At 44.8% G+C, this 26064-nt stretch overlaps 1 protein-coding gene across 4 annotated transcripts in view; it reads right to left on the bottom strand.

Annotated features, from left to right (window-relative positions):
• Positions 1-4620: 4620 nt before the first annotated feature.
• The window catches only part of WDFY3 (WD repeat and FYVE domain containing 3), a 270313-nt gene continuing 248869 nt past the window's right edge, over positions 4621-26064 (bottom strand). For all 4 annotated transcript variants that reach the window (XM_065914495.1, XM_065914492.1, XM_065914493.1 and 1 more), the window contains 9 exons: positions 25169-25323; positions 24076-24234; positions 21947-22126; positions 17427-17609; positions 15919-16015; positions 12210-12533; positions 11480-11591; positions 10943-11140; positions 4621-7795 (listed from right to left, as the gene is read on the bottom strand). In XM_065914495.1, coding sequence (XP_065770567.1) covers positions 7672-7795; positions 10943-11140; positions 11480-11591; positions 12210-12533; positions 15919-16015; positions 17427-17609; positions 21947-22126; positions 24076-24234; positions 25169-25323 — 1532 coding nt within the window. In that variant the 3' untranslated portion in view covers positions 4621-7671. The remainder of the gene's footprint in view (positions 7796-10942; positions 11141-11479; positions 11592-12209; positions 12534-15918; positions 16016-17426; positions 17610-21946; positions 22127-24075; positions 24235-25168; positions 25324-26064) is intronic.

Raw genomic sequence — 26064 nt, 5'->3', positions numbered from 1 at the left:
GGGCAGAGCAGGGAATTAGATTCAATAAGCAATAGGGCATTGGGAATGTCAATGGTTTCTCTGAATCCCTTTCTTCTTGGTGCTCAATGCAGGTTTGGGCTGCATGATTTCTAAGGGCTCTTCCCCAGCTGGCATTCTGCCTGTTGTGAATCTGCCTGAAGATGAACTTGCCGTCAGTGGCTTTAGATATTTAGGCTTTAGAAAATGCACCACTCCTTTTACATTTATATTTCTAATTTTTTGTTGTTGTTCTTCAGTCACTAAGTTGTGTCAGACTCTTTGTGACCCCATGGACTGTAGCACGCCAGACTCCTCTGTCCACCATCTCCCGGAGGTTGCTCAAATTCATGTCCTTTGAGTTGGTGATGCAATCTAACCATTTTCTCTGTCCATAGGATTTTCCTGGGAGGAATACTGGAGTGGGTTGCCAGTTCCTCCTCCAGGGGATCTTCCCAACCCAGGAACTGAATCCATATCTGCATCTTCTGCATTGTCCAGCAGATTCTTTACCACTGAGTCACCTGGGAATCCATTTCTAAATTAATGCTATGCTATATTGAGAACATCTGGTCAAGCACTACATGACCTATATTGTTGTTCAGTCTGTAAGTTGTGATCCCATGAACCACAGCACGCCAAGCGTCACTGTCCTTCACCACCTCCTGGAGTTTGCTCAAACTCACATCCATTGAGTCAGTGATGCCATCCAACCATCTCATCCTCTGTCGCCCCCTTCTCCTCCTGCCCTCAATCCTTCCAAGCATCAGGGTCTTTTTCAATGAGTCAGTTCCTCGCATCAGGTGGCCAAAGTTTGTGAAGAGCCGACTCGCTGGAAAAGATATGTATTACCCAGTTTAATCTTTATAACAAATTCTCAAGAATCATAATACAAAGTTGACTTACGAGGAAGCTCAGATGTGGAGAAGTGGCCTAATGTCACACAGTAAGTGGCAGAACGAGAACTTAAACCTCAGACTGACCCTCAGTTGTCAAATTCCTGACCAGCTCACCATTTTAGGCAGAACTATACTCAATAGGAAGGATTACAGTGTTTTCACATGATCAAAATTTTGGAGCCTTGACTAGAAGAATGTGACTAAAAGAGGCCGTCTTAGAAACTCCAGCACTGCGGTGATGCACTCCTGGGCTGTGTGTGCTCGGAGTGGGGAGGCAGTTTCCGGCAGAGGGCCATGGCCCAGCGCTCGGCCCACTGTGGCAGGGCCTCACTTGCCCTTGGCAGGCTGCAGAGGGAGCCCCACTGAAAGCCCAGGGTCTGTGATTAGAAACCTGGCTCCCAGGTCAGTTTCAGACTGGCTGCTTTAGAATTGAGGAGCACCTCATGTGTCTTCTCCTTGGACTAGTGCTTCTCCAATTCAGAGTTCCAGACCCCTGGGAGTCCTGAAGACCCTCTCAAGGGGTCTGCAAGATGAAGACTATTTTCATAGTAATACTGAAATGTTTGCCTTTTTCAAGGCATTGATATTTGTACCGAACTCAGATGTGAAACAACAGTGAGTAAAACTGCTAGAATTCAAGCATGCAAATGGGCAGCAGCACCAGGCTGCCACTTGTGATAGTCTTCATTATCAAGCACTCCCAGTAAAAGTATCTATTTCACTTAAGAATGTCCTTGGAGAATCGGTGAAGTTACTACTCTTATTAAACCTTGAACCTAAAGTTACGTGACACAAAATGAGAGGTACCCAGAAGGTGCCAGGTACATCAGGTACAAGGTTCGTCTTGAAGAGAAGCACTTGTCGTTGAGTTGTGGCTGGCTTGTGGCTTTTCTCCTGGCATTTCTTTCCTCCCTGAAAGAGCAGTAGACAGACCCCAGTTCTTGGGCAGCAGCGTTGTTGAAATTAACAAGGTGAGCCTACTGCTTCAAAGAAACAACAGTGACTGGTGCCAATGATAAAATTCTAGGTTTTAAGCAAGACTTAAAGACTTTTGGAAAACTTGTGATATCCACTATTGTGAGCTTGACTTAGAATTTCCTGAGACTTCTAGAGAAGTTTGATATTATGTATGACATGATTTGGGGGGATATATTATAGAACAAAATGCGTCTTGGAAGATCTACACACATTGTAGCAGTGGTGATAATAGTTCTAAATAGCCAATGTTGTTTTTGCTTAGTCGCTTTGTCATGTCTGGCTCTCTTGTGATCCCATAGACTGTAGCCCACAAGGCTCCTCTGGTCCATGGGATTTTCCAGGCAAGAATACTGGAGGGAGTTGCCATTTTCTTCTCCAGGGGATCTTCCTGATCCAGGGATGGAGTCTGGGTCTCCTGCTTAGCAGGCTGATTCTTTACCACTGAGCCACCTGGGAATGGGAAGCCCTCTAAATAGCCAATGAGTGCTATAAAATTATACGTGGGTAAAAGATCGATTCAAGGTACAAGACAGACTAATGGATTTTCAAGTAATGAAGTACATAAAAAGTTCACTGATAAAATGGGTTGGCCAATAAGTCTGTTTGGATTTTTCTGTACGATGTTATAGAAAAGCCCAAACCTTCTGGCTAACCCAATAGTTTCAAACACCATATAGCAATCAATCTTTAAGAAACTTAAAAGTTATTCAGAAACAATGACTTGAAAAGGCTATTAAAATACCCCTCCCCACCCCCTTTTAATCACATACCTGTGTGAGGCTGGATTTCCCTCATGCTTCAACCAACATGAAGAATCACGAGAGACCGAACGTAGAAGAAAATGTGAGAATCCACCTGTGTTCAATTAAGGCAGACATGAAAGAGGTTTGCATAATTGTAAAGCCACTCCAGTCGCTACTAATTTTTTTTCCCTCGTGGTTTGGAAAAGTTTTTTTTTTCTTTTCATAGAGGTATGTAATTGATGTTACTACATAATAGTTTCATCATTGCTATTTCTAAGTAAATTAATATACATACTTTTAAAATCTCAGTTTTGACCTCTAATACCATGCCTACTAATAGAGGCAGCTCACACAAACAAATGTGATAGTTTTAAGGATCAAAATAGTCTGAGAGCAAAGAGCTGGAAAAGCCCTACGTTAGACTCATCCCATGGTCACAGCCACTGTTGACACAAGAAAACCTGGTGCGCCAAGAGGGATTGAACGCGGGCTTCCGGAAGTCTCCATCTCCGAAGCCCGAGCCGAGGCTCCCCCAGCACCGCGCTGTCTCTGAGTCCAGTAGCTGAGCTTGGAGCCACTTCTAGCAAAAGTCAAAAGAACAACATGTAAATAAAAAAGGAACTTTGCAAAGGGTGGGGGGAAATGAGAATATTGTTAAAGCAATAAAGTCTAACCCAGTGCTAAAGCAATTCCATCTCTGCTTCTTCAACACTCCAAATGGGCTTGAAATGAGGGGTGAAGAGGAAATTTTACTGGAGAATCAAAAGGCAGATATGGGACTTCCTGAAGATCATTTGCACATTTTCCTTTAAACTCTGAAAAAATTTTTGCAAGTCTGTCCCTGCAGGAACTCTTCTTGAAGTCATTAGGATTATGAATGGTACTACATTAAAACAATGAGAACTGCTCTGCGTTTTCTCTTATCATTGATCTATTTTTGAAGAAATATCTATTGTCTTGGAAATTCTTAGCATTCCTTTATTTTCTGGCTCTACAGTGGAGTTGTACTGGGTGGGGGGTGGGGGGGGGAATTTGTAATAAGCACAATATCCTCAATAGTAGGACTCTACTATTTATACTTAAGATGAAATGGAAATTTTGTTAGTATATTTAGAAAGAAGACATTAAAGCAGCCTAAATAAACTTAAGTGTTTTCTACATTCCCCCTTTCTGGGAAGTCAGTTTTCAAACCAAATAAGCTAGTAACTATAAAAACAGATGTGAGTTGCTAACACTTCCAGATCAAAGGCCGAAATGGAAAGTCTAGCTGATGACAGAGGGCGCCGTGCTTCCTGAAAGAGGGCAGGACACCAGAATATTCCTGATGTGACTATAGCAGGGGCTGGAGATAGAGGTATAATTTATCATTGTTTACATTTCACAATATGATGGATAAGAGAAAAAGCTCAGGGAAAAGGAGTCGAAACCATGAAATGTAGTACTTTTCCAGAGGTTCATTCAAGTCTGAAGGTCATGTCTCCCAAGAGCCACTTGTCTCTCCCTGCGGCTGTGCACAGTTAGCCCCGGGAGTCCAGCATCACTGGGAAACTCAGGATGCGGAAAGCCTGGTTTTAAAATGTGAATTGCACTAGAACTGGAGCCAGATCCTAGCAGCCAACACGTCTTCAAGCAGAGAATTTAAGCAGGCGCTTCTGAAAGATATATTCACAACTAGAAAAAACTACACAAAAGTTTTATTGGACCTCAATTTTGTTTTTCCTTCTCTGAAGAGCTGGCTTTAAAACTTCTTTTTTTCCTGGGGGTGGTAAATAGGAGGTATTTATCTGAAATGAAAAAAAAAAAAAGTATCTGGACTACTGCATTTAATCATGTATTGTAATTGTGTTACTCTACCTTTTTGCATCAGAGACAGATATACAATGAACATTCAGTTATCACAGATTGCACACTAAGATAGTAATTCTTCAGGCCTTTTACATAACCACCAAAGAACAGATATTGGATTCTGCAATATAGTACAAAAGTCCACAGTCAATCCAGTCTTAGCCAGTATCTTCAATTTACTTCTGTTGCTGTACAAATAATCGGCCATTACTAGGGCTTACAAGTTAATAACAGGACAAAAAAATATACATTGCACTGACACAAAAAGTCAGCTGGGTTAATAGTCATGCAACAAGTAACCAAACTTGCTGAAATTAAAAATACTTTCTAAAAACAGTTTTAATGGCATAAATATTTTATACACAGTTCATTTACCCAAACAAAATGTATTTAAATGATACAAAGCAAAAATAAGTTTCTACCAACTTTATACATAAGAAAGTGCAAAATAACTTATCTAGAGTGTTTTGCTATTATCCAGACGGATGGCTGCTGTGGGCAGCTAGTCTCCTCTTCAAAAGCATGACGTTGCCATGCCACCCTACACACACATGTTAGAAAACACGGATGAATGAATGGATGGATGGACAAACCACTACAAAGATCAGGCAGAAGCCCTGTGAGGTACTCTCAGAGAAAGAACATGGACCACACAAAGGTGGATGTACATGCTGAGAATGTATGTTGGTAAACAATGGACGTGGAAGACAGAAAGACATCCAGAGACACGATTAGTTTATGTGAGTGAGTGTACTTGGGTGTGTGAGTGATTTGTGATTTCTGCATTAAAAGCAAAAAGGAAAAGAAACCCCACTGAACAAAACGGTTGCCCACAGCACCAGCTGCCAGAGGAAAGACTATCATGAGGGTTTTGGTTTCCACCTTCTAGTTATGGAAGTTGTGTCGGAAAGTTTAAAAGTGTTCATCTCATATAACTTCATATTACATAGAGGAATAACCTTTAAGTAACTACGTACAGACATTCATATATTCAAGTCTTTAAAGAACATCTCTGCCGTTGGGTTTGGGGTAAACATGGTTCGTGGACACAAGGAGGACGCCTCTTTAAAAAGTGTAGAATAACACTGCTACAACTCATCTCTAGGTCCGGACAGGGGCAAAGCCCGTGGCTAGGTGAGAGCACAAGTCCCGCAACTGTTGAACACCCAGCATTATTTATTACAATTGAAATAAGAAGGTTGGGGGCAGGGGTGGGGGAGGGAGGAAGATGGGAGAGAGGGAGACACAGGAAGGAAAACAGAACACAACTTTTCTTCAAGTTAAAGTATTAATGCCAATAATCCTTTTATTAACAAGTATATTTGAACTTTTTAGAAATGGAAGTGTTTTCCTCAATTTTGATATGTAATCATAAATAGACAGTAGGCTCAAACCTAGGTAAATAAAGGTGTAAATTTAGTAAGCATAAGGCACTAAAGCAGCCTTTATATTTTTCTCTTGGAGACCTAGTTATCAGGAAGAACAAATTTGTTCTTAAGCTGGTTTCAGCCCATTAGGTACAAGGTTACTATTGTACCAATGCCTATGCTTGAATGCATGTGCATATATGTGCATTTTAGTGCATAAGTGTGCCTGTCACCAGGGCCTAAAGATGAAAAATCGGGAATGCCAAAGCCGCTGTCCTTCGTATGATGCTCCGAGAGGTGTGAAGGCCTGTCCTTCCTTTCCTGGGCCATAAATGCTTCTATGTTTTTCAAATCACAGGGCTTTTAGATTTGTTCATAATATTATCACTAAATATCTGAAAATGTTAAAATCTAGATTAATCGTTTCATTTGTTTTATATATATATTTATATATGTACATAACACACATTTTAAAAAATCCCACCACCAAAGCCTTTCTTTTTTTTTCTGTAAACGAAACTTATCTCTTCACCCCCACCAGCTTTAGTCTCCCTGGATTTGTGTGTTCTGTATCCAACTAGTAGAACAAATTAAATAACTAAATATTAAAATACTGTAATTATATTCATAGCAAAAACAAAAAAATAGACATTGATACAGTATAAATCTCACTGTTTTCAGGTAGATGGCATTAAATGGTAAAGGTTAATTATAAGCAGTTCTGACATGATCCAGTTTTACATCAAGGTTTACATGTTAACTCTGTACACTTTTTTCTTTTGTTTTAACCCTTTTTTGGGAAAATAAGCTATAGTAGAACATTAGTGTCACCAAAGACACATACTTCTTATGTTCTATGCAAGAGAAGCTAATTTGGGTTACATGCAAATATATTTCCATTAGTTGAGGCAGGGCTGTTTCCTGCACTGCGTGGATTGCCCGACCACTAGGGCGCAGTGCTAAGAACGGATGCTTTGACCACAGGGCAGTCCAAAGAGAAGTCTGCGTGGGGCCTTATGACATCAGAACAACACCGAGGTGGTGTGTAGCCATGTGCAAGATGCCCAAAGATTCCCAGGGTATCTCGGGGCCAGACTCCTATTATCCCACACTGTTTCCTAGAGAAGGTCCGCATGACATTGTTTTGGTTACTAGCTTAGGTTAAGTGGAGATACCGTGGGCAACTTGAGAGAAAGGACATCGGGCACACGGGCTGGGCTTGCAAGGGGGAAGGAAAAAAGACCACAGATAATGTCTTTGAGGATTTAAAAAAAAAATATTTATAATTAATTGGTAAGGGATGTCAGACAAACCATAAGCATTTCATTGAATTAGTGGTTTAGTTGGAAGTCTCATGTTACAGGCTGTTAAGTCCTTATTTAGAAAAAAAGGCCTTTGTACCTATTTACAATATACACAGTTACTTGCAAAGAAGTCAGATTTACAACCATTTTCTAAAAGCCTTTTTTTTTTTTTTTTTGTAGTCGTTGATTTTTCCAATTGAGGATGAGTAGCTCTACAAAAACGAGACGCAAGAAAAGAACAGTTAACACGTGAGGATTTTCTCTTGGAGACAGCGATTGTTAAGGGAGAGTCGGATATTGAGATGTTGCTCCTGGGAACCACCTCGTATTCTTGTGCTGCTCACCTGCAGTGTCTGCCCCACGACTGTACTTGACACCCGTTCAGTCAGTGTTCCCTCTGAATCCCACCCTTCAGACGCGCGGTGTGAAGAGATGTGTAAACGGAGACTGTTTCGATGCCTTCCGAGCTGCGAGCTGTGACGGGGGAGGCGGGAAGCGGGGTCTCCAGACCGTGGTCTCCAATCAGCTTGCTGAATCTTCAACAGTTCCGAGGCCCGTCTTCTGAACTCCTCTCGTGCTGTAAGTTGTAGTAACAGTTCTGACAGACACGGACTGGGGAGGAGATTTTCAAGCGTTTGATTTCTGACTGAAATCGGCTGCACCTAAAGGGGAGGTAAAACCAGGTAGTTATGGATTTTTTCCCCACATTGGACCACTGGGCTCCGAAATGCTAATTTAAAAACAGAAGGGACAGCCTGCAGTGTAACACTCAAGACCACAATGTGTCAGAAGAATTGCCAGAGGCTGTACTGGTATGGGTAATGTGGTTTTTGACCTAGGACCACAAGGAATGCTGTACTCCTTGTTTCATTCTATGAAGAAAAGTGCTAATAAACCAAGGCAAGCCATTTGTTTGACAAAAGAGAATTAAAAAAAAAAGTTAAGATTCTCCTACAGGATGAAGCCAAGGGAAGTCAACAACAGCTCAGAGGCCATTCTTCCCGTGCAGGACGGAAGTAGGGCATTCTTCCTCATGTCCTGTCACCTTGGGCGGTATGCCAGTGTCTTTACTTGGAGCCTATTTTCCCTGGGCATTAGAGCTCTTACTACTCATTTTAAAAGATTCTTTGGTCACTAAAGAGTTCTTCTGAGCTTTTAAACACTTTGACTCACTCTTCAGTCATTTCTTGTAGTTTGACTTTTCTGTCTGGTCCAAATGTTCTCATTTTCTGTTTATCTTGACAGAATTTCTTGAGGTGGAATACACACTTAGAGATGTTCCAGTTCTTTATAGAAAGCATTCTTACTCCTGGCATAAAGCAGGATATGACCCTGAATGTGGCACTCTGTCACTTTAAGCTTGGCTTTTCACAAGACTGAAGATTTTGTTTCCTCCATTAATCTACCACTAGAAGTGTCCAGAGAATAAGTGACGCGCCACCAGTCTCGGAGGTTTAAGGGATTGGACTTTGAGTAGACCCTTAGGAATGCTGGCAAGCTCCCTTGGCAGCTCAAGGGTAAAAGATCATGGCAGGGCTATGCCCTCTGGGACAGCATTCCTTCCATGCCCATTATGTCATCATCAGTCACTTGTTTGGTTGGTTTTTCAAATAAAGCCTCCATTCAACATTTGAAGGCCTGGGATAATTTAAAGAATTACCTACATGTAAACAGTACTTAGAAAATTAAACACTACAAAGAAGAGATGTGTGTCAGCAGACATATGGAGGTGGTGATGACCAGAAATTACCAGATCACTAGGCTTCGCAGTGTGGGTGTCTCAAAGCACAGAAGCTCAAGACAGATTCCTCTGCCATCATGGAAATTCCTCTAAGAAGTGGCTGGCAGCAACTTTCTGCTACCTCACCTTGAATCAGACATCTCAGGAGAAAAGGCTTAAGACATTAGTCTGAAAAAAATTTATAGTTATGATAACACTTCTTACTAAACACCTATACTGCCAGACTTTGCACCTGGTGCTTTACAAAACTCATGTGTGATTTCAGAGAGGGCTAGTAATATGCTGAGATGATGCAATGGACAAGAGTCCAGTGAGCACCTGGGCAGTGTAAACCCAGGACCACAGCCTTTCCAATAAGCCACGGCCCCTCAGTGACTGGCTCAGGAGCAATGATACACTTAATGTGTTCTGTGAAAGCATCTTTTGAGTAAGGCAATATAAATATCAGTGAGTACTGCCTGGGGGATCTTTTCTGTTGTCTGCCATGAAAACTGAGGACTGGGGCTCCCTGGTGGTCTGGTGGTTAAGAATCTGCCTGTCAATGCAGGGGACATGGGTTCGATCCCTGGTTTCGGGAGGATACCACATACCTCAGAGGAACTAACCTGTGTGCCACAAGTACTGAGGCCACACGCCCTAGGACGTGTGTCGGCAATAGGAGAAGCCCGTGTACCGCAATGAAGAGTAGCCCACACTGCAACTGGAGAAAGCCCTCGAAGAGCAATGAAGACCCAGTGCAGTCAGAAATACATACATACATACATTCCTGCCTGGGAAATCCCATGGACAGAGGAGGCTGGCAGGCTATCGTCCAAAGGGTCACAAAGAGTTGGACATGACTGAGCAACTAAGCATGCAAATATGCAAGTAAATAAATCTTAAAAAAAAAGAAAGTAAGGCCTAAACATGCGTATGTGGGACCCCAGAGTATGACAGAGAGAGCAAGGAATCAATGCATATGAGACAACTGACTCTTTGTACCTGGGAAATAGAAGAGATCCCCACCTTATGTCATACCCCCAAATAAATTACAAATGGATTTGAACCTAAAGACCCAAATGTGAAAAACAAAACTGAAACTTTTAAAAGAAAATGAACAAGGCCATCTTTATGACCTCAGGACAGATAAAGATTTTTTAAGGCCAAAAAAAGAAGCGAAAGTCATAAAAAGTAACACATGCTACTACATCAAAATTCTAAACCCATGTGCCAGAAAAAAAAACATACATCAAGTAAAAAACACAAGCCATAGACTGGCAGAAGATAGCTGCAAGACATGTATAAGGCAAAGGATCAGAGCCCAGGATACAAAACAACTCCTCAAGGAGGTGGGAAAAAAACAGAAGAGCAAACCCAAAGGGGAAATGGGCCAAGTTACCCAAGAGGAAACTCAAAACTGGCAATAAGCATATGAGAAGATGTTCAACCTCAGAAACGCTGCAAGTTAAAACAACACAATCTGGCTATCAGATTGGCAAGAGTGGAAAAGCTTGGCAGCCCCAGGTATGAATAAGCACCGCAAGGACTGACACACCTGCTGGAGGGAGAGTAGACTAGCACTTCTGTTCTGGAGAGTAATCTGGCAACAGCTAGCTACGTTCAGGGCCACGTCTGCCATCTATCAGCTCCTTCCCAAGCATCTCCTCTAGGGAAACTCCAGCTTGTGTATGAAGAGGGCATTTACAATGGTGTGCACTGCAGTATTGCTTATACTGATAAAATGAAACAAAATCCCTTGAGTCCATCAAGGACATCCCTGGTGTCCAGTGGTTGAGTCAGCCTGCCAATGCAGGGGACACAGGTTCAAACCCTGACTGAAGAAGATCCCACCTGCCACCAGGCAACTGGTGAATGAATCACCCATGAATCCTGTCTGCTGAAGCCCGTGCACCTAGAGCCCTGCCTCTGCAAGAAGAGAAGCCACGGGGATAAGAAGCCCGAGCACCGCAACTAGAGAGTAGCCCCAACGCTTGCTGCAACTAGAGAAAAGCCTGCGCAGCAGAGCAACTAAAAATAAATAAATAAAAATCAATTTTTTAATTAAAAGAAAGCTTGCATCTCATCTTACTTCTGGCAGAAGAGCTGACCGCAGTTCCTGCAATGGTGCCGTCTTTCCGTGAGAGAGAACCGCACGGAGCAGCCTGAACAGCTGTCCCCTCCTTCGTCCTTCACCCAGTGGTCGGCGGCTGAGCGGCCGGGCTGGTCGCTCACAGACCAGCTGAACACCCGGCCCCGACTGTCGCCCACGAGGATCCTGCTGTGGTCCCTGCAGGAGACACGGCAGAGTCAGCGCCACGCGGCCGCAGCTCCCTGTGACCCCAGTCCCCAGTGGGTGTGTGCGCTGGGGAGGGGTCGAGCGTGGACAGGGACAGAACAGCACTGAGCCCGAATGCACACTCCATCTCGACCCTCCATGCATCAAACCGTGCTGTGTCTCTGAAGAACAGAGAAGGCAAAGTTTTCTGGTTTTTGAAATTCACAAGTGAAATCCACACACTGGCAGGTGTCCTGGTTTGTCTGGTGGAGCCCCACGGATAGGACAGATGAAACCTGTGCTCCCCAGAGACGGCTTGAGTGTGGGCGCCCAGGAGAGCTGGCCACTTACTTGGAGACGCCCAGTGCGGTGATCTCGGCAGGGTGCGCGTTGTCCTTCCGGTCGAAGGCCGTGTGCATGGTCAGCTTACTCCTGAACACCAGCTGCCGTTCCCAGCGGTACCCTGGGGCGGAAAAGGGCAAGGCATGACGGACGAAGCGAGGGGAGCCCACGTATGGTAGGTGGCCCCTAACAAAGGGCCCTCACACTTCAGGGTGCTGCCGAACATAGCTCTGGCAGCCTCTCTGGTTCTTGGTCTCTGCTGCCTTGGTTGTTAAAGGCCCAGCGGTCTAGCCTGACACCGACCATGGACTCAGTGAGGCCTTCACAAGGACAAGCGTGGAGAGGGGGAAACCCTCAGTACAAGACACAGCTTCTCCATTTGAGGACCTGGCCCCTAACTCTATCACAGGTAAAGCTCTCTGTGAATAGAGTTTTATCTATTTGTCCGTAATCCACAGCCTACCCATTTTCAAAAGCTTTCATAATTTGTGAATGAATGGAGTTTTGGCTTGACATTATTTTTCTTTACAAAATGCCCAACATATTGCATGCACTACTGTAGGATAGAATCTCCAAGGGTCTCTAGGTCCACTTTACACAAGAAGAAATGTGAGGCCCCCTCGGCGGGTGGCCTCGGTCACAGGGATGCGGAAAAGAAGAGCTTCAGCCCTCCACCTCAGTCCACCGACCCTGGCCAACCCCCAAGGTTTGACAAATAGACATGGGACCTCCGAGTTACCGGGCTTCAATCGGCTGTAATTCCGCGCCTCGATGGGATTGGGGTGGGGGTGGTTAAGGGTAGCCTGGAGATGAGGTCTGCTCTGGCCCTCTGAATAGTTCACAAATATGAAGCCGTCCTTCTCATCGAGGCTGAGCTGATCGGACCAGCGACGGGAGTCGTCGGAGCCACTGTCGTTGTACCAGGTGGCTGTGGCTCGGCAGGAGGCCGCCCGGGGCCGGTGGCTGGTGCTGCTGGGCTGGCTGGGCGTGTCCTTGGGGTCCTGGCTGACGCTCTGCTCGTCGGCTTCAGAATCGCTGCTGTCCTCGTCCTGGGCTTCTTGCCCTGGGTGATGCATTGGGGGAATTAGAAAACACACACACATCATGGTTAGATCCAGCTTTGTCCCACAGCTATTTTTCCTCTACTGGTTAAGACACAAGAGACAGTATTTTAAGCTCAGTATTACAATATGCAGGGTCGCTTCAGTTGTGTCCAACTCTTTGTGACCCTATGGACCGTAGCCTGCCAGGCTCCTCTGTCCATGGGATTCTCCAGGCAAGAATACTGGTGTGGGTTGCTGTGCCCTCCTCCAGGGGCCTTCCTGACCCAGGGATCGAACCCACATCTCTTAGGTCTCCTTCACTGGCAAGAGGGTTATTTACCACTTAGCTCAACCTGGGAAGCCATAAAGGCAAAAAGTTTGCCAGAATTTTCAGTTAGGTATGATAGCAAAAGCGTAGAATTTCAGCGTTCATAGACTGTTTTGGCCCTAATCCTTAGATCGGCATTTATTCTTTCACAATCTGGCCAAAGCCTGCCTTTATGAATTTCTCGCTACCTGCACCTGCCTCACGGCCACAGCTCAGCTGGACGTGCCCACTCTGCTCTCCACGCAGCCCTGCTCCTCCTTGCAGCTAGTTCTGCGCATGCTGGTTGGCCCTGCCTGGACCCATCTTCCCAACCTCTGTGTGTTCTGATGTGACCTGTCTCTCAAGACATATCTTAAATGCTTCTTTCTCTAAAATCTTATGTGGTTTCTGCAACAGAAAGTTAACTCTCTCTTCTGGGCTCCTTTAACAGCTGTATGGCTCTCACACATTTAAAATTCTCACCCCAAACTATTACTTTTGGTCATTATTTCTATAAGACAGTGGTCAGTTGAAGAGGAGTCCCAACGTGGTGCCTTCCACATAGCAGTCAATATAAATGACAGCATAGATGAACAGACTATGGATAGAAATCTTAACTGAGAATTTTGTTCTTCCTCCTCTTTCCATTGTTATTGTGCATTTCTTCAGCTCAATTCCCTTGCAAAAACTAGGAGGGAGAACTAGCTTTCCTGGTGGCTCAGAGGGTAAAGAATCTATCTGCCTGCAGTGCAGGAGGCCCGGGTTCAATCCCTAGGTCAGGAAGATCCCCTGGAGAAGGGAATGGCAACCCATTACAGTATCCTTGCCTGGAGAATCCCATGGACAGAGGAGCCTGGCAGGCTACGGTCACAGGGTTACAAAGAGTCAGACACTACAGAGTGACCAACACTTTCACTTACTTTCAAACATATGTAACTGGAACAAAGGAGAGAGCAAGAACAAGTGAGCAGGGACCTCCCTGGTGGTCCAGTGGTTAAGAATTCGCCTTCCAATGGAGGAGATATAGGTTTGATCCCTGGTCAGGGAACTAAGATCTCACACGCTGCAGGGCAAGTAAGCCTGCGTGCCTCAACTACTGAACCCATTCGCTCTGGAGCCCGTGAACCTGCATGTGTCAGTGAAGATCCTGCGTGCCACAACTACAACCTGACTCAGCCAAAAACAAACAAACAAGCGAGCAAGCACCAGTCCACGACACCTATTTTTTAACAAGACAAATACTTAGTCTGCCTGTGTTAAAGAGTCTGCCTGCAGTGAAGCAGACCCAGGGATCAAACCTGAAGGTCCACCCAAAAGAGGAAAATGGCAGCCCACTCCATTATTCCTGTCTGGGAAATCCCATGGACAGAGGAGACAGTCCATGGGGTTATACAGAGTAGGACATAACTGAATGATTAAGACTCCTACTAACGTTAGTAAGCTGGTTGGCTAATTTCAGGTGTTTTTTTTTTTTAACCCAATGGCTTATGATCATGAAAGTCTTCAAACAGTGGTCTCTGACACGGGTTTGATTTCCAGAGAGCCAGTTTGTCTTCTCTTTCATCTGGGCCCCTGCCCTTGAGTCCTACCACTGTGACATGGTCCCAAGTTAACCCTTTCTGTGGGCTACTCCCCGCTTCTGCCACTCCTGCTAAACTTTGTCCACAATGTGAAAACACAAGGAGTACGAAGATATACAAATGTCTCTCCTCCCTGCATCTGACCCCTTCTTCTCTCCTTCTTATTCGTATATCTCTGTTATTCACATACAAGCTTTGTTAAGAGGAAGGCAGAGGGACGTACTTCTCATCAGACTGAATGGCTGATGTCTGACACACAATAGTTATTAACTTTCAAATACAAACAACTGAATTCTGAGTGTAGGTCTCCAAACACCCCGATGACTTTCTTCTTAGTGGAGCTGCAATTGCCTATGTGGAAATTTACATGCATTAAAATAATACAAGAATTACAATGTCCTGTCCATCGGTTATAGCAAAGAAAGTAAAAGCTACTGTCAGCTTACAAGAAGGACTTGTGTCTTTCTGATAGTAAGCCTTTTCCCTTAGCAACTTCTTCACATTGTGAAACTCATGCTGAATTCTCAGTGTACAAAAATTTGTCATGGAGAGACGACCTAGAGGTTGAACTTAAAGCCCTATTCCTTTCTATGAAGAGTCTTGGACCAGTTGATCCAAATCAGCGGCAGGTACTTTTCTGGAGACTCAGTAACCCAAAGCACACCTTAGCTTGATTCTTTGGTGCCATTTCCAAACATTCTGTGTGTGTATATATGTATATACACACACACAAATAAAACTATCTCTATATTTCACTGGAAAATGTTAAAGTGCTTCACAAACAGCAGATACAGAACAAAGATTGGGGCTTCCCTGGTAGCTCAGTGGTACCGAGAACCTGCCCGCCAATGCAGGAGACGTGGGTTTAATCTCTGGGCTGGGAAGACACCCTGGAGGAGGAAATGGCGACCCACTCCAGTATCCTTGCCTCGGAAATCCCATGGACAGGGAAGCCGGGTGGGCGATAGTGCATGGGGTCGCAAAGAGTCACACACGACTTAGCGACTAAACAACAAGAATACAGATCACCAGGCTTCTGTGTGATGAAGGCCCTTCTTGAGGGGGTCTAGAGTATGGACTCTGGTCTGTCTCTGTGAATGGTTTACAAACAGGATGCTGCCCTGTCACTCACACTGAGCTGATCAAGTGATTGGTGGGACTGAGGTGTGGCCCCCCGACTCATCGGACACTGGATTCTTGGACCTGCTTTGTATTTCTCAGGACAGAAAGCCCAAGCCTCTGGTATTCTGGGAAGCTTGTAACTGTATTTACTGTGGGATGTGAAAGCCGCCTCTGAGACACTACCGCACGGGGTATTGCCCGATGAACGAGAGAACTCTGAGCCCGCCAGGCTCTTACCAGGCAGCCCTTACCAGGCAGGAAGGCCGCTTCTGACAGCAATGCCCGACCTCAGGCTCTTGCTTAATGTAAGCTGATGTAAGTTTACTCATAAGGATTTAAAAAAAGAAAAAGAAAGAAACATGAAAACTACTGCAAAACTTAGAAAGTATTCAATACCGATTTGTGCTTCTGGACAGTCTTCCTGCATTTCGAGGACTTCAGTAGGCTCAGGGGCTGGCGTTTCAGGAACTTGCAAAAATTCCATTCTCCAAAACTGAATTTAAATAAGCATGGGAAAAAAAACAATACAGTTGAACAGATTACAGAAACAATTTATGAGTTACCGCATGAAGATGAATTCTCAGGGTTAAATAAGTAACCTGATTTCTCTTATTATGTACAGTCAGATTTCCCTGTATCTTGAAAAATGTGGCAGGGACTGCCTGCAAATAAAACAGTTCTCCCCAAACTGTGTTGCATGAGATGTCAGTGGGTTTTTCATGGTCAAGGGAAAAGGAATGGGGTCAAACAGATTTCAGAAACACAGTTAAACTATGTACACTTCCTTATTTCCTACAAAAACCCCAGTGAGGCTTGCCTACACTGATATATACTTTACACCTCCAAGAAGGTGTACAGGAAGCAGGAGCCCCAGACGTATTTGGTTAGGGTGCTCTTCACGATGCCTCACAGATGGAGTAACCTGGAATGCTGCTCTGCAGGCCTGCGGCTTTGGGGGTGTGCCTTTTGGGTGTGTGCCCAGAATCTGAGAGCAGGGTGGCCAGGGAGTGGCCAATGGCCTCAATGGGTAGCTCTGCTTGTGACTGTGAGTACAAGGGCAGCAACCAGCTGCTCTCTCCTTTTACAGAGCACAGTTAAAGAAGGACATAAAGAAAAATCTCCCGAGAGAAACACCCAAGTATTAGAACAGATTAAAAAGGTAAACACTCCGTGGATTCCATTTTTGGTAGAGGCCCAACGCATGAACGCATTGGCTTCCCTGGTGGCTCAGACTGTAAACTGTCTGCCTACAATACGGGAGACCTGGGTTTGATCCCTGGGTTGGGAAGATCCCCTAGAGAAGGAAATGGCAACCCATTCCAGTACTCTTGCCTGGAAAATCCCATGGACAGAAGAGCCTGGTAGGCTACAGTCTGTGGGGTTGGGAAGAGTCGGAAACAACTGAGCGATTTCACTTTTTCTCTTTTCAACACATGAAAACTAAGAAAAGGATAAACGGATCTAGGATTCAGGTAAAATCACCCAGGATCTGAGACAGGAAAGGAATGAATGACGAGAGGCCCCTGGAAGCATGATCGAGCCCTGTGATTCTCTGCAGAGACCAGATGGTCCCCATTTTCCCTACGAAGCCATCTGACGGGCTGAAAGGCCAACACTTGGGGAGCTGACACTTCTAGCAATCCCAGCGCGACAGGGAGATGGTGTCTAAGTGATCCTGCGCCAAGAGGGCAATAGCAGTAACACACCTACTTACTGGGGGAGAAAGAGGCCGAGTCACTGACGCTCCCCACGTCTGATAACCCAGTGGCCAAGGTCTACATCTGAGTGCGAGTTTGCTAAACGGCAGGACAACCTCCAGGTGTCTTCACCTGCAGACAGCTACAGAAGCTTCGGGTGAATTAGGGCAGCAAACACCCTGGCGCGTGTGCTCACAGCGGACCTACCCGGACCACGCCATCCGAGTGTCCCGTGACGATGACGTTCTGTGTGTCCCACTCGTTCATCTCCGACACGCAGCAACAGACGATCTGCTGGCTCCTGCCCGTGAACGTGTTCACACTCACGACGGGGTTCCCGTTGATGCTCCACACATGGATGTATGTGCCCGCGCAGGACACGATGTCCCCCTGAGACGGGAAGAGAAACGTCACTCCTGGCAGAGGACACGCTCCTTTCGGAAGCAACGGAATCTTTGGTCTGGCTCTCGAGAACCCTCTTAAGTGCTTTGACTAGTGACTGGGTAATTTCTGAAGCAGCCTGGAATCCAGAGCTTGCTGACTAAAAAAAATACCCTGAACAGAGGCCTCTTTAAGAATTCAAGGTGGCGTGAAGATGGGCCAAGGTGATCTGGTGATGGAGGTGGAAGCCCTTCCACATACTCAGAAGAGCCCTGCTGCATTCCACGTCAAAGCTATCTGTAATCTGAGGAGGTGATAACCACTCTTTTACCTCTTACTGTTTACAAAATCTATTTTTACCTTCCACCAAGAGGTAGGAATCCACTTAATTTTACAAAATGAGCCCAATCACAAAAGCCACGGGGTAGGAGAGAAATCTTTTAGTTGGGCACAGCTGGGGCTCTCCTTCAATAAGCGAAAAGGTGAAATCTTGGTAACACTGTAATATCCTATTACAAATTTGTATTCACAACAGAAAAGAAGAAAGCAAGTATGTAGGTCATTCCTTGGCATACTGAATAAACCCTAAGACTCCCTGAGCTGATAAGTCAGTTTTTCATGAGTTCCAAAGATAGGGGGAAAAAAAACAAAAACGAAGCTTTTCCTTCAAGTTCTACCAGTTTGGTGAGAAAACCACCCACTACTGTTAAAGGAACTAAGATACTTCCTAAAGCATGAACAGTATGTCAGTTAGTGTTCTGAGCCCTTTAGACACCCCAAAGCTTTTACACCATCCCAGGCAGCCTCCTGTATCCCTGAGATAGTCTGAGAGGCGTGATGCTAGGTCTGACTTCAGAAGTGATCTGGTGGATTTCAGTACAGCCAGTGGGCGTAGGAGAACATACAGGAATTGGAAGATGGTCATCAAAAACAATAAATATGCCAGCAAATATGGAAAACTCAGCAATGGCCAAGGACTGGAAAAGATCAGTTTTTATTCCAATCCCAAAGAAAGGCAAGTGCCAAAGAATGCTGAAACTACTGCACAACTGCACTCATTTCACAAGCTAGCAAAGTAATTCACAAAATTCTCCAAGCTAGGGTTCAACAGTATGTTAACCGAGAACTTCCAGGTATTCAAGCTGAATTGAGAAAAGGCAGAGGAACCAGAGATCAAATTGCCAACATCCACTGGATCACAGAAAAGCAAGAGAACTTCAGAAAAACATCTACTTCTGCTTCACTGACTACGCTAAAGCCTTTGACTGTGTAAATCACAACAAACTGTGGAAAATTCTTCAAGATGAGAATACCAGACCACCTCTCCTACCTCCTTAAAAAACCTGTATGCAGGTCAAGATGCAACAGTTAGAACTGGACATGGAAAAATGGACTGGCTCCAAATTGGGAAAGGAGTACATCAAGGCTGTATATTGTCACCCTGCTTATTTAGCTTCTATGCAGAGTACATCATGCAAAATGCTGGGCTGGATAAAGCACAAGCTGAAATCAAGATTGCCAGGAGAAATATCAACAACCTCAGAAATGCAAATGACACCACCCTTATGGTAGAAAGTGAAGAGGAACTAAGGAGCCTCTTGATGAAAGTGAAAGAGGAGAGTGAAAAAGATGGCTTAAAACTCAACATTCAAAAAACTAAGATCATGGCATCCAGTCCTATCACTTCATGGCAAATAGATGGAGAAACAATGGAAACAGTGACAGATTTTTTTTTTGGGCTCCAAAATCACTGCAGATGGTAAATGCAGCCATGAAATTAAAAGATGCTTGTTCCTTGGAAGAAAAGCTATGACCAATCTAGACAGCATATTAAAAAGCAGAAACATTACTTTGCTGACAAAGGTCTGTCTCGTCAAAGCTATGGTTCTTCTAGTAGTCATGTATGGATATGAGAGTTGGACTATAAAGAAAGCTGAGTGCCGAAGAATTGATGCTTCTGAACTGTGGTGTTGGAGAAGACTCTTGAGAGTCCTTTGGACTGTAAGGAGATCCAACTAGTCCATCCTAAAGGAGATCAGTCCTGAATATTCATTGGAAGGACTGATTCTGAAGTTCCAATACTTCAGCCACCTTATGTGAACAACTGACTCATTAGAAAAGACCCTGATGCTGGGAAATGATTGCGTGTGGGAGAAGGGAATCAGAGGACGAGATGGTTGGATGGCACCCCTGACTCAATGGACTAGAGTTTGAGCAGGCTCTGGGAGATAATGAAGGACAGGGAGGCCTGGCGTGCTGCAGTCCATGGGGTTGCAAAGAGTTGGGCATGACTGAGCAACTGAACAACAACAACATCAGAAACAGAGGAAAGCTAGAAACCAAACAGCTGGACCCATGCAAGAGAGAAGGTAAGGGAAGACAGGTGTGACCTGGTGCTTTTCCAAACCGCTGTCTGTGCTGGTCTTGCTGCTGTTCCTTCCCCTTCTCCCCCAGTCTACCAACGTGGCAAGAACCAAACAAAAACCACACTGAGCGAAGCACCGCTGTGTCTACCTCTGGATCAGCCCCTTAACCACCTCTGACAACAAGTGTCAGCAGCTGAGTTTTAATTAATGGGTTCAGTCTCTGTAGGAGATGGGAGGCTGCCACCCCATGATGTACTACGCAAGACATTCTGCAATTACTCCAGGGAGCCTCGATTAGAGTGCATTTGAGCAAACCCTGTGGTTATGAGGGTTGAGTAAGGAGAATTAAAGGGCAGCTGCAAGGCAGCTTACGCCCAAAGTGTAGACTGCAGTAAGGCAGACTTGATGATGGCTACAAAAATGTAACAGAAATAGAAATCTTCTCGTGAGTGATGGAGATGACAAATGAATCTTCAAAGGAAAAAATCTAACACGTCTGTAGTGTCCACAGCAACTACTGCAATCCAGTGAGTGTACGCTGGCCCCAATGACAACTAACTAGAAATAAAATCCTCAGCATTTAAGAACATTCGTAAAACAAAGTGCTTGAAATAGTGCAATTATGTATTTGACTCAGAGCAACACAGTGAAGATCAGAGTGGTTCTGCTGCGCTGACATTTCCATAAACCTCCTCTTAGATGTCTTTGCAGGAGCAACCGAAGGTGCTGTTTTAAACAACATTTTAAGCCTTTCAAATATATATGAAAACAAATTTGACTCTTATCCCCACATGCTCCCCACTCATTCCTGACTCTGATTACTCTTATTATTATGAGACAATCTAAGTGACATTAACAGGCCTTCCCTGGTAGCTCAATGGTAAAGAATCCACCTGCCAATGCAGGAGATGCAGGTTCGATCCCTGGGTCGGGAAGATCCCCTGGAGGAGGGCATGGCAACCCACTCCAGTATTCTTGCCTGAAGAATCCCCATGGACAGAGGAGCCTGGAGGGCTACAGTGCGTGGGGTCACAAGAGAGTCAGACAAGACTTAGCAAGTCCATGGCACAACTGCAAGTGTCATTAAGCAATTAAGTAAATTAAGTGTCAATGAGTAAATTTCCCTTTCTTTTTTTTCTCTGAGTGACTGCAAGGTATTTGACTGAAAGCACAGTACTCAATACTCAGAATCTTCCGGTATAAATTAAAGATATGCTTCCTTTGAAAGGAAAGCTGCCTGTGGCTGATGGTATGACAAAGCGAGGACCACTCTGTGTCACTAGCGTGATCCCTGGAGGGGCTGACTGCAAGGGTGAGAGTGAATATTTACAGCTAAGAAGTGATGAGCTTGGGGGTTCTCATTAACTTGCAGACTGACCTGCACATGTGAGAATTTGTCCCCTGGACACAGAGACCTCATTCTCTCTAAATCTACCCTCAATGTCCCCTGCTTCCCAACACCCCAAACCAATGACTTTTCCCCCTTCCTTGCCCAGTCTGCATGGGGTCTCCTATGCCAGCACATTTATTTTGTTCTGTTTCACTGTATTCTTGAGGGCCATTTTTTTTTCCATACCTTTGGAATCTGTTTTGAAAACCGTTTTACAACAATTTTTCTCTTGTTTGGGTACCCAAATATTACTCTCCTTACTTTATAAATACTTTGAGCATATTTCATAAAACTTCAACAATTTTAACAGACCCCACAAATTCCTCGCTTTTAAAAAAGCGCATTCTAGACTGTTTTATTTTGAACCAAATCTTGCTCTTTGAAGTATTGCTGCAGTGATAGGATTTTAAGACAGAATTATTTCCTGGGTTACAAACTTTAATATTCATTTGCTTTTGCAAACAACATCTAAACCAACTGGCTTTTATAAGATGCATGTCCATCAACTTAGAAAGCAGTCATTTTTTATTACGCTGGCCAGAGCTACGTGTCTTCCTACACACAAACCAAGTGAGCAATTTACGACTTACGGTTAATTCATTGATACACAGAGCAGACACGGGAGCCCGGTGGCCTCGGAGCTGGGTTAGGAATGACAGCTTGTTCAGGTCCCAGATGATGCAGGTTCGGTCTCGGGACCCGCTGACAATGATGTGATAGGCTAATGACGCGGTGGCACAGGTGACCGTATCAGTGTGGCCAAGTAAGGCCTAAAAGCGGAACAGATGAGACCAGGCTGATCACAGTGGCCATGCTCCTTAGTGGACCCCAAACAGCTGGGCGCACTGTGAACCGAGAGGCATGCAGGTAGCAGAGAGCGCCTTGAGCAGCAGCGTCTGGAAGGCCCTCATTCTCTTCTCGCCACTTTCCCTGCCTACCCCACCAGGGGTTAAGAGAGAAGTGTGGAGGACTTGGGAGACGCCACTCTCCATTATTATCTTACTTCTCTCCTGGACTCAGCCCAGGATCTCAGAAGGAAGGGAGAGTTGCAACTGCAACCCAGATGGGGTTTTCTCACACCTTCTATCTCCACACTGAAATGTGTCGATCATAGTCCCCAAATTCAGAATTTAAACTCGGAGTCTGCCGTCGATTCCTCTAAGTCCATTCTACGGAACTACAATTGGATGTGTTTTTTTTTTTTTTTTTTTAATGTAACTGCGTGGTTGTAACATGTGGTCCCAGAAAGACGCAGGGAAAATGCAGCTCTGACCTGTCTGCTGAGCACCTGTTATAGAGCTGGACACACCTAGGCGTCTCCTGCACCCCAGAGGGACCTGTCCTCAAACCAGAATAAACATGTTTCTCTTTTGCTGGGATATGAAGAGAAACAGGATCCAGGGAAACGGTAGCACAGGAAAACAAACATATTGAAGGAAAAGATTCAGATAACTATTAGGAATTTCTGAGTATTTACTATTTATCAAATTTTGGTGATGCACACACCCTTACTATATACTTAGCAAACCCAGAAGGCTGTTTGAAGTGAGAAGTACTTGGCACTGAGGGGCTAGCAGGCACGCTAGCTAGCTTGGAAGCCCATTTTCTAAACTGAAAATATCGTTAAGCAGGAGTGTTTGGATCAGCAAACTGCACCGAGAGCCTCGCACCTGCTCATGGGGAGACTGTGTCTCGCAAGGACTCACCTTTAGATCCAGCAACCACTGAAGTTTCTGGACAATAGAGATGGTCACTGGAGTAAGCAAGAGGGGCTCAATTCTTTCTATAGATATTTAAAACAGCATTGTTTGTCTGAGTCTGGTTTTAAAATAGCTTTGGAATCACACAGAACTGAATTTATATCCTGGCTTTACCACTGGATGTGACAGGGACCTGTGTCTTAAGTTCTCTAATCTGTGGTTTTTCCAGGTGTTAATTAGCTCAGGCCGATAATGATCTTGTATAAATGTCAGGATTGCAGTTTTACATTTTTTAAACCCCCAGCACAGTGCCTGAACATGGCAGGTGTTCATAAATGGCAGATATTACTGTTACACTACTTTTAAAATATGTTACCACAGAAAACACCTAGATGTAAACTCCATTAAAAAGAAACTTACAATAAATTCACTTATAAATCAAATATTAAAAAGGTTATGGCTTCATGATAAAAGAATTCTTGGTTTGATTAAACATTTATGATAGAGTCAGCTCATAACAAGTAATCAAAAATTCTTGTTAATAAAATCACCAATGGTTTTTCTGAATATATTTCATGAATTTGCCATGTTCTCAAGAATATCATAAATGAAGAAAAAGAAAAGCCAAAAATCAACAACTTAATGGTATAGATGAATGAAAAGCATCTAGAAAAGAAGTTATTATGAATCAATTGCAAATATAACTGGTTTGCAAGAATTTAACCTACATATAACTCTGAGAAACATTGACATCACTTAAATATATTAAAAAAAAACCTATATCACCTAAAGATATCTTGTTTCAGATTTTAAAAAAGGACAGCTTGGATCATCTTTAGAAATAGTATCCTCTGATTTTTCATTTACTTTTTTTTAAGATCCATTTCTAGCAAAAGAACATATATTTCTTGGTCTTGTCCATTAATGTCTAAATTACCTGGGAATTAAGGAAATTTTTCAGTTTCTCTAGAGCATGAGCAGGTGGGGTGGAATAGGTCCACCATCTCACATTCTGTTACCTGTTTGAGAGTGAGAGTCTTAGCCTTTTCTTTCGAGGTGCTCATCTCCCAAACACAGACAACCGTGCTTGTTCCACCCGTGATGACCAGCTTGGGGTTGGGACAGATCGCACAGAGAATCTGGCCCCACTCCGACAAACATTCATAAACAGTCACTGCCTGTAAAATAGAAGAGATGTGAGACACACATGCCATCAAGCACTACAAGCTTCTGAGACACGACAAGCATAGCAAGTGAAAGAGAACCTCTGTGTGGGTCCCTCCCGGGCAAATACCTGCATCCTGCAAACACCTGCTAGGCTGGTTCCCTAAAGCTCTACTCTGAACTATGCCCTACAACCTCCTAACTGTAGTTGCTGTTGAAAATCATAAGAAGCACTTTGTTCATACGGGGGGTCTCCAGTTTCTCCAGTCAGGGAAAAAGATGTTCAGATTGTGTGATGGAAAATGTTCAGGTTGTGTGATGCTATGTGAGATGCAGGGTGTGAGCTGGTGAAAGGATGCATCCGCTGTAGCAGGTAGAATGTAAAACCATGAGTGCTGCTGATCATAACAATATGACTAAACAGAACTGTGTTACAGACACACACCGTGTCCCTCATGCATTCAGGAGAGGACTGTCAAGGGGCAAATACAACCCCAAAGGATCACTTATATTTTGCCTCTCCAAGAGACACTAACGGGACTCAAAATGGTAGCCACAACTACTTCTTAGGGGAAGGGCGGCAGGTTTTCTGCCAGCCATTTAAGAGTACTGAAATGCTGAGTGGGAGAGTGACTCAAAAGGAGGCTCTTCTGATTGGCAGAAACATTGAATACCTGGTTGGCTAGGGTCCCCTGGAGGAGTTCTTGGAGTGGAAGGCAAACTGCTAGCCCCTGGTACACAACCTTCCAGGAGAGGCTTTTCTGTAGGAAACATGACTTGTCCACTAGCTCCTCTATCCTGATTGGATGCAGTGAAGCTCTCCCTTCCTCTGGGCTACGGAGGAGCAGCTGAGAAGCCCTTGGCCTGAGCTGTCCCCACCCCCGGGAAGCAGGATCTCCAGACCACGGAAGAGTAGGATGACATGAGTGAGCAAGAAACAGTGCTAACCTTGTCTGACTCATAGGTCCCCAGCCTGCAGCTGAGGTCCGCGTAGCCCCAAGCGAAAGTTTTGTTCCAGGTTGGCGGGATAAGAACTTTATTCTGTTCTACCGCAAGAATGCCTTTGTCTGTACACACGATTTGTCCCACGGGCTCTTTGAGTTCTACAAAAAACAAATCAACACGTTAGAACCAGTATAGGGAAAACTAACTTCATTATCCCACAGAGGAGGGTAGAGAGTGTTAGTTGTGTCTGACTCTTGTGAGCCCACGGACTCTAGCCCATCAGGCTCCTCTGTCCGTGGGATGCTCCAGGCGAGAATACTGGAGTGGGAAGCCATTTCCTCCTCCAGGGGATCTTCCCAACCCAGGGACTGAACTGACATCTCTTGCATCTCCTGCCTTGGTGGGCAGATTCTTCACCACTAAGGCCACCCGGGAAGCCCGTGGGGGAGGGTAAACAGATCTCAAATATTCATACAAATCAAGCCTCTTGACACCCACATTAATATAAGATGACCTGAGGAGGAAGTAGGGCGTGGCTTTCGATGGCGTCTTCTGCAGACCCACTGGGCGGATATCGACCCTGACTGGTGTCTCCAGCCTGCCTGGCTATGGACACTTGCCTGGGTTTGGCTCCCAGCCATTGGGCACACCTTTTGATCCCGAGGACTGCCAGAGTGTTCTGGGATGCTCCCCAGAACGCCACACAGACCTCCAAACAACCTAGGCCTTCCGCTCCTCCCAGCCCCAGACTTCCTGAAGGAAGGCCAAGAACCCCAGCTCTGACCCAGGACTCTGTCGACCACGCCAATGCTCCAGAGCCATCTCTGGGCAGTGGCTGCAGCTGGCACAGGGCAGAGTCTGTGGAATGAGACAGGCGGCAGAGAGCTGGGCGCCCATCC

This window comes from Muntiacus reevesi, chromosome 22 (assembly GCF_963930625.1).
Source record: "Muntiacus reevesi chromosome 22, mMunRee1.1, whole genome shotgun sequence".
Taxonomy (NCBI): domain Eukaryota; kingdom Metazoa; phylum Chordata; class Mammalia; order Artiodactyla; family Cervidae; genus Muntiacus; species Muntiacus reevesi.
The sequence above is the reverse complement of the archived record's forward strand: the minus strand, read 5'-3'. Positions and strand labels throughout refer to the sequence as shown.